Below are 8,616 nucleotides of genomic sequence, written 5' to 3'. Positions count from 1 at the left end.
TCTAAAGTCAACATGGACTAATTTTACATGCCAAAGCATAGATTTATTAACACTAGAAGTAAAAGATACAAATGCAGAATTTTGAACAATTAATAATTTGTCAATAATACTCAAATGAAACATTATATTATATAAATATTCAAAACCAATAAACATTCCACCTCAAGATAAAATGAACTTATTCGACTCAATAACTTGTTAAAACCACCAGAATTCAAAAAACTAGAACTAACAAGATTCTTTCGAATCGTAGGAACAAACAAAACATCAAAAAGCCTAATAGTATTTCCAGAAGTAAATTCAATACACAACACACCGACATGAAAAATAGGTATAAAAGAATTGTCTACCATTCGCAACACTGATCCATCTTCAAACGGTGTTAGTGTTTCAAACAGCCAGTTATCCTTGCATACATGGTTCGTTTCCCTAGAGTTGATCCAACAAGCAACATCATCCTCTTATACATATAATGATTCAGGAACGAATGAAACATAATAAACATAATTCTGATAAGAATTATCAAAGTTAGTAAAAAACGGTCCTTCTTTAACTTGGCCTGAAGACCCGTTCACACTTCAATTGGATCTACTATATCAAACACCATTATTGTTATTATTGTTGCCTAAGTTCACACAACAATCACACTTGCAATGCTCCAACCTTTTGCACCTCTAACAAAGTAGTTCCTTTTTTTGTTGGAGTTATTTGAGACATGTTCCTGCTTACGTTTATATATCCTCTATGGTTCGGGTTCCTGGCTTTATTTTCAACCATATTAATAGAGGGTTGTCCAGATTCAACTTTCCCTTTGGTTTTATCAGATTTGTCAATTTCCTTTGTACGAAGAGATTTTTCAATACGAATATGACTAGCAAGTTGAACCAATGATAATTCCTCATTTTGATGTTTTAGGTTATGTTTGAAATCCTTCCAAGATGGTGGAAGTTTGTCAATAACACTTGACACAACAATGGGTTCATCCATATTCACATTGTGCAATTTAAATTGACCATAAATACCATGTAGTTCATTGTATTGTTTAGTGACAAACCTTGAATAGACCATCTTAAAGTTATTAAAGTCACTAACCATAAACTTCTTGCTAGAGGCACCCTCAGTGATGTTTTCCAATTCAAAGGTGTCCCACAAATCCTTAGCAGTTAAAACATCACGATGGATATCAAATAGAGCATTAGAGTTATCGTCAAAGATGTGACCTTTGCAGATATTGTCGTCGTTGTCCCACTTTTGCCTCTTCGTAGTATCTTCAAGTGTCTCATAAACACCTTCCTCCGATTCAGGTGGTATTGGAGTAGTCAACACATATGTTGCCTTAAGAGTGGTCAACATGAAGTGCATCTTCTTCTTCCAGCGCTTGAAATCGACGCCTTCAAACTTCTCCAGTTTTGCGAACTCCGTGGTCTGCGGATTAGTTCAACCCTATCCAAAAACTGAGAATATTAGTTTGATTGTTAGAAACAGGTTTTATGGTGGAGATCTGGATACCCTTTGGATCTTGTAAAAATATTCACAACTTATATTTCTACCCTATGGCCAGGTTACAATAAACTCAGCCTAGGATAATCCCAATGGGACACTTACGAATCTAGGCATATAAAACGTAAGCCAAATTGCTAAAAGATTCTAAATTCGTATGAAGAAAATGAGAGCTAAAAAGCTCGTCCATTCTCCTCAAGAGGAGAGTCATTTATATAGAAAATGATAAGTAGGGTTTTTTTAGGGTTGACCGCCATGGGTTGCTTTGGAACCAAGTCAAGAGAATCTAGAATTAATGAGGAAATCAATGGTTTCCAAAACTGACGATCTTAGTGAGCTTTATCATAATCACCCTCAGGAAATTTGATTTGTCCACTACTTACCCACTTGTAAAATATAAAGAGTTTTCAGGGCGTTGCTCCTTAGTCAGTTATACCGTAATCACCTTCAAGAATTCGATTTTTCCAATATGTACCCACTTGTAAAATCCAAAGACTTTATGGGGGCACTGCCCCAAACCTCGTGGGGGCGTTGCCACTCGACCCGTCCCGCTAACCTGACATCGGCACCCCAGCCAGGGGCTCTGCCTATTGGACCCCGCTAGGGGCGATGCCCTTAGATGCCGCAAAAGGGGCATTCATCGACTTATCGTCGAACCGACTTCTAATTCGATCTTGTATATGTGTGCACTTAGCACATACCCAAACATATATTAGAGTATAAATTATAAAACCCTTAACTCACATATAAGTTTTAATGACACAAAATATCTTGATAAGACTAATACTATATCGTCTATTATAGTATAAATTATGAAGCCCCTTAACTCACATATATCGTTTATTATAGCTTCTCAATACTTGTATATCAAATACAAGAAATATTATAATGATGTCTTCCTCCCATTAAATTAGTATATAGTTTGACTGTTGTGCTTGAATAATCCAGTAACATGATTTATTGTTAGACACCACTAGAGCTTTTCAGTATTGGGCTTTATCTAAATCTTCATTAAATACAGAATACTCAAAACGTTATCTTTGCGTTCACGACTTACATCATAACATGTGGGATTGTTTTGACCTTTCCTAAATCAAATCTTCATTAAAAATAAAGCCTTTTCCGACATTATTTCAGCCATATATTAGACATTGCTTCATAATATCTACATTCATTATGACAATATCCAACAAAAAACATTTACTTCACTACCACTCAAACAAAGACCTCATAGTAAAAGAGAACCAAAAAGTGAAAAAAAATAAAAATAAAAATTACCCACGACCTTGACTAAAACCTAACTAGAAACAAAAAGCACTTGTCCTAATTATAGACTCGAGAGTTTTGACAACATCCCTAGCGCATGGCCTTAAAGCAGGATCACTATCTGTGCACTGTAAGGCAAGATTCATTATCTCAACAGTCTGATTTGGGTTCTTCAGTGCTTGTACCTTAAGTGAAGGATCGACCCACGTATCCAGGTGGCAATCCGAGTAGCAGTATCGTGCCCAATCAACTAGGTTTTCATGAAAACCCATCTCAGCATCTATCGGAGTTTTTCCTGTAAGTAACTCAATGAGGATGAGGCCATACCCATACATGTCACTGCTCTTGGTTATCTCCTTGGTATCTTTTGTCTCTGCATTAATACAAGTTAATGCTTTTAACGACTACATAAAAGAAAAAACAAATTATTTGTATATATATGAACCACTCCTCTTCAATCAAAGCTGCAGGGTCATTGGTTGTTTAAATTGTGATTAAAATTTGCATTTTGAATTTATAGATAACCCAATACATATATGGTCGTAAAATATTATTTACAATTGACAATCAACTAAACTACCATAGCTACTGATCACTATGTAATTCTGTCGAAGAAAACTGCAAAGTTACAAATTTCTTGATAATTGTTTTATAATTATTAAAAAAGCATGCTACATATTGTTTCCTAGAGATTTCTTATTTTAATTTTATTTTTTTTAATGTCTCAACACATAATTAATGATATTTACACTGCAGGTTTTGTAATTATATAATTAGTCAAACTTTATAAACAAAAACCAGTGGAATTTGGCCTACTTTAGACTAAATGGCATATGTCATAATGTCATTTGATCAAAAAGTTTCTCTATTAAAAAAATATTAAATAACAACTTTTGATATTTAAGTAACTCATATTCATGTACTTGTGATGGATTAGTTTTAAAAAGGCTTTTTATTGAAATACAATTTTACTTCTTACGTGTAGTCTGAAAATAATAAAAGAAATGAACAAAGATTTTCCAAGACATTCTTTGCTGTAGTTTAGTTTTTCCCAATGTTAGCAACTTGCAACATTAGAACAGTTACATCTTGTTTGTATTTAATTTTATAAAATGAAAATATAGATTACCATGTACATATATTAAACTTTAATTTAATTAAAAAGTATTGTTTATACTTAAAATTATTGGAAGCTTTCTGAAATTTATATCTAAAATCGATTCTTGAAATTCCTTTTTGTTTGAATGGGAAAGGTGGGAGAGTAAAAAACTATAAATCTCTTCCTCACGTACAGTTGTAAAAGCAAAAAGGGAACAAAGTCGTGATGTTTTGTTGCCGCTTTGTCTACCTTGTTCAATTCATGTATATATGCATGGGTTATTGTTAAAGTTCTGATAAAATAATGACTACACATGATTTTTCTATGCAACGTAAATTACTTAATTAGATCATGACCTAATTTTATGAACTTTATATATTTACGTAAAAAATGATTATTCATGACATAATTTTATCTACATGTGTCTTGGATTTTAAACCATTCATGTATGTTTTCTTACATACTATAATAACATGTAGCAAGTTTTTTGATTTTACACATGTTGCTATCATATATATACGCCTGTGATAGTATATATTTTATATGGATATGAATTTATTTAAGTGGAAGAAGTTCCTATAACATACCTGGTGCAATATATGCTGAAGAAACTAAACACTTAGTGTTGTCCGAAAAAATCATCCCTGGAGGATTTAATCTTAGACAGGCCTCATCTTTCACGTTAACCACCATAACATTTTCCGGCGAAACATTACCCACAAGAATACCCACCGGCGAACAACAGCCATGCAAATAACGTAAAGCTTTCCCAATTCCGATGGCAATCTTCACTCGACTTTCCCAACCTAACACCTCCATAACATCATTCAGTTTCTTCCCTTCAACATATTCATGAACAACAATGAATCTTCCTTTCTCCGATTTGCAAATTGAGATGATTTTGATGATGTTTGGATGCCGAAGTTTGCTTATCTCATTAATTTTGAGAATGGGATCATTATTGAGATCGACTTCATGGACAAAATATTGCATGTTTTTCGTTGCCACCACACTCTTGTGCCCTCTCAGAGACAGCAGAATGTCATCGATCGCCAGAAATGTTGAAGCTTTCTGGTCGAAGAATAGCAACTCCCATTCCCCACCTCCATCTGATGCGATTTCCATTCTCTTAATCACCTCTTCATCAGCTTCATTTCTTCGTTTTATATAGATGAAGACCACAATAGACATTACAGCAAATGCGACAGCTGCCAAAGCTGTCCCAAAGAACCACCAGTTGGAGCTTCTAATTTCTTTGCATGGTGGTAAATGGGTGACCGAAGCACCCCCACATAAGTTATTTCCTAAAACAGCAGTGTAATTGATAGCCAGAAATACTCCTGTTGAAGGTAATTTGCCTCGGAAATGGTTGTGAGATATGTTTACTTGAACAAGAGATTCCACATTCCCAAGGTTTTCCGGGATTTCACCAGAAAGTTTATTCATCGACAGATCAAGATTTCCTAGAACTGGCAACCTTGAAAGGGTGTCTGGGATTTCACCTGTAAGATGATTGTAACTAAAGTTGACGCTCACCAGCTTTTTGCATGACGACAATTGTTTAGGAATTTCTCCTGAGAGTCTATTCTCGCTTATTTTCAATTCCATTAACTCCGAAAATTTTCCAAAGCTCGGAGGAATTTGACCGGAAAAATCATTTTCCGACAAGTCCAAATTCTCAAGCTTGATGCTACCGAATGAATCAGGCAACTCTCCTGAGAATCTGTTTCTTGCCAAACTCAGCATTTGGAGTTTCGGCATTTTCCATTTCCATTGGTTTATTTCCCCGGAGAGATAGTTTGATGACAGGTCAAGAAAGTAAACAAGGGGTAATGTAGTGAACTCCAGCGACAAGTGACCGGATAATCTATTGTTTTGAAGACGAACCCTTTCTAAACTCCTGCAATGACTCAAACTTGTAGGGATGCCTCCTTCAAGGGAATTGGAGAAGAGGATGAGTTTTTGAAGATGTCGTGAATAACAAAGGCTTTCAGGGATATTTCCGGTGAGATTGTTGGTAGAAAGGTCTAATACAGTCAGATTGTTGTACTTTCCAAGATCCTCCGGAATATCACCGGAAAACTTGTTGGACCAGAGTTGAAGGACTTGAAGATGAGACAAAGAAGCTAGAGATTTCGGTATTTTTCCAGAAAAGTTATTTGAAAACAAGTGAAGGACTTCTAAATCTTGGAACTCGGAAACGAGTTCGGGAATTTCACCTGACAGGAAATTGTCACTAACATCAAGTGACACTAACTTCTTGAGGCTAAAAATCGTCTTAGGAATTGGACCAGTAAGCTTGTTGAAGTAGAGGAAAAGGTAGTTAAGGTTGGTGAGATTACCAAATGAAGGTGGGATTTCACCGGTGAGGTTGTTAAAAGCAAGATTGAGGTGATTTAACAAGATTAAGCCACCGATTTCTTTCGGGATTCCACCGGATAAGTTGTTGTAGCCCAAGTAGATGAATGTCAAGCTTTTCATATACCCTAACTCCGAAGGTACGCCGCCTACAAGTTGGTTTGATGCCAAAGTTAAATCTTTTAACCTTGTTAAATTTGAGATGGACTTCGGAATCTTGCCAACCAAAGCATTTCCTCCGAGGTCAAGATATTGTAGCCCTGAGAAGGATCCAATTTCCGAAGGTATTTCACCCGCGAGGAAGTTATTTGACAAATCTAACTTCTCAAGCATTGGAAGGGAACCTCCAGGAATCCAACCTGTTAAGTTGTTGTTGCTTAGGTTGAGATGAACAAGTGAAGAGCAAGAGAAAACATTTTCGGGAATCCCACCGGAGAGCTGATTGTTGGAGAGATCGATTGTTTCAACATGCAAGAACTTGAATAATGATTCCGAGATTCTCCCAGATAAATTCTTCCCAGAAAGATCAATTCCGATGACGTAGGTTGAGTCGGAGTTGCATGAAACGCCATTCCACGTGCAAAAAAGAGAGGAGTTCTTCCAGTTGGAGAGGAAGGACGAAGGATCATCGACGGATGCTTTGATGGATAAAAGTATTTCATGCTCATTGGCATACGTGAATCCATCACAAGTAAAGCACAAGAAGAATACAAACAAGAACATGAAGCATATTTCCTGTGCGTTTCTTTCTCTTGTCTTCTCCATTGGAATTCGAATTGGAAATTAACGGAACTGCAAGTGTTTAATCAGTGAGAAAGAAAGATGAGACTCCACCACCGGAGCAACAGTTTGATCAATCGCTTTCTGTCATCATAATGAAAAAACATGTTAACTGATCATTGGATCCAGTGCTTCATGTATTTAATATTCAATAGTGGTAAAAGTAAAAGTGATTACAGACACACATATACCACAATGATTGTGAGCCATGCATTAAGTTTACTACACAAAAGACGACAAGTGCTCGGATAAAACCGGAAACGTTTCTTTAGAATAACATTAAAGTAATTCATGTTTAAGAATTTGGAAACTTTAAGATGAAAAGTATTTTGCAATAATGTTAACAAAATCATTGTAACTTAATTAATTAATACAACCTAATATCTGGAGGATCTTTATATCATAGACATAAAAATAATTGCAATTTTATAGTTAATACGTATAATGAAATAACAACTGCTCTTACATTTATAACTAAGCCAAGTAAAAATATATATATATATATATATATTATACGATATCTCGATTAAAACTCTCACTTTTCAGGTGATAAATACGCAAAAAAAAAATGTATATACATTTTCTTTCATAGAAATAACGAAAGTATCAGGTTCAAAGCATGAAATTTTGAAATGCAAATAATACATAAATACACATGTATAAGCATAGACATATACACGTAACTAGTAAGTATACTCATACTTACTTTTCAAGCAATTTCTAGCTAAGGTATATACTTGAATAAAGAGATACCCTTTTAGTTTACCATATTCCTTATTGTACATCATTAGTCAATTCCACAAAAAGAATATCTCAAGTACATATTGTGGACCTAAAAGAGTTCCGAAACTATTAATTTGACGACTCCTATCCTACGTATAGATGCAACTTTCTAAATTTTATTATGTGAAGAATCGAATATTCAAAGGTAAAAATGTTGCCCAATATTTGGAATACTATTAATTGTATACACTAGGTGAATTGTGGATCTAAATCAATATCATTATTTCTATAGTGATGGTAATAAGAAAATAGTATGTGTCTCAACTTATAGATTTTGAATAATATCACTATGCAATTTGAATGAGACGTCTAAAATGAGAAACTCGGTAAATATTTGGGGGCACATAGCTAGAGAATAAAGAGAGTGAATATAGCATAAGAATAAACATACCAAAATATAATGATTAGGTACTTGGAAGATCAAAGTTCATGAACATCATGAACCAGAAGAACTGAGATTGGGGAGAGAGGGGGTAAGATATGATTTGAGGGTTAGCGTTTGAGAAGTTTAGTGTATAAATAGAGTGATGGGCTACAAGTGCAGGCCACGAGTCAAAGAACCGGAAGATGTTACGTGGTATAATTACCCAATGGCCCCTTTGGACTTTGTGTTTGAACAAAGCGAAGAGTTGAACGAGAGATGCACAAAAGCAAAAGAACAGATGTGGAGGAAAGTTTAAAGATATTTTGTCGGAATTATAAGACCAAAATGCTCTTTTGACTGAATTTCGAAAGTGCCAAAGGTACCCGTTGAAACGTTGGAAAGTAATTTTTTTTCTCCTTTTCTAATTTTTTCAGTTGTGTGATTGAATTCTCAAACATAAAATCAT

The 8,616-nt window shown here is 35.0% G+C and overlaps 2 protein-coding genes across 2 annotated transcripts; both read right to left on the bottom strand.

Moving 5' to 3' along the window:
- Nucleotides 1-642: 642 nt before the first annotated feature.
- LOC145004906 (uncharacterized) lies at nt 643-1,362 on the bottom strand. Its single transcript, XM_078963934.1, has one exon. It carries the CDS (start codon nt 1,360-1,362, stop codon nt 643-645), a length of 720 nt encoding a protein of 239 aa, XP_078820060.1.
- Nucleotides 1,363-2,618: 1,256 nt separating this feature from the next.
- On the bottom strand, nt 2,619-8,317 carry LOC145032908 (Leucine-rich receptor-like protein kinase family protein). Its single transcript, XM_078981869.1, has 3 exons — nt 8,178-8,317; nt 4,453-7,087; nt 2,619-3,139 (listed from the first exon to the last, which is right to left on the bottom strand). Exons 2-3 carry the CDS (start codon nt 6,986-6,988, stop codon nt 2,802-2,804), a joined length of 2,874 nt encoding a protein of 957 aa, XP_078837995.1. The 5' UTR covers nt 6,989-7,087; nt 8,178-8,317; the 3' UTR covers nt 2,619-2,801.
- Nucleotides 8,318-8,616: the final 299 nt, after the last annotated feature.

The sequence above is a fragment of the Lactuca saligna genome, chromosome 1 (assembly GCF_052625555.1).
Source record: "Lactuca saligna cultivar CGN05327 chromosome 1, ASM5262555v1, whole genome shotgun sequence".
Classification (NCBI taxonomy): Eukaryota; Viridiplantae; Streptophyta; class Magnoliopsida; order Asterales; family Asteraceae; genus Lactuca; species Lactuca saligna.
Note: the sequence above shows the minus strand (reverse complement) of the source record. Positions and strands in the feature narration are given on the sequence as shown.

What these genes read in the sequence shown, in the direction of transcription:
- LOC145004906 (XM_078963934.1), bottom strand. Translation starts at nt 1,362, where the DNA reads ATGCACTTCATGTTGACCACTCTTAAGGCAACATATGTGTTGACTACT.
- LOC145032908 (XM_078981869.1), bottom strand. Translation starts at nt 6,988, where the DNA reads ATGGAGAAGACAAGAGAAAGAAACGCACAGGAAATATGCTTCATGTTC. An exon ending in TTCAGCATATATTGCACCAG is followed by an intron (nt 3,140 to 4,452) that starts GTATGTTATAGG and finishes GTATTAATGCAG; the next exon opens with AGACAAAAGATACCAAGGAG.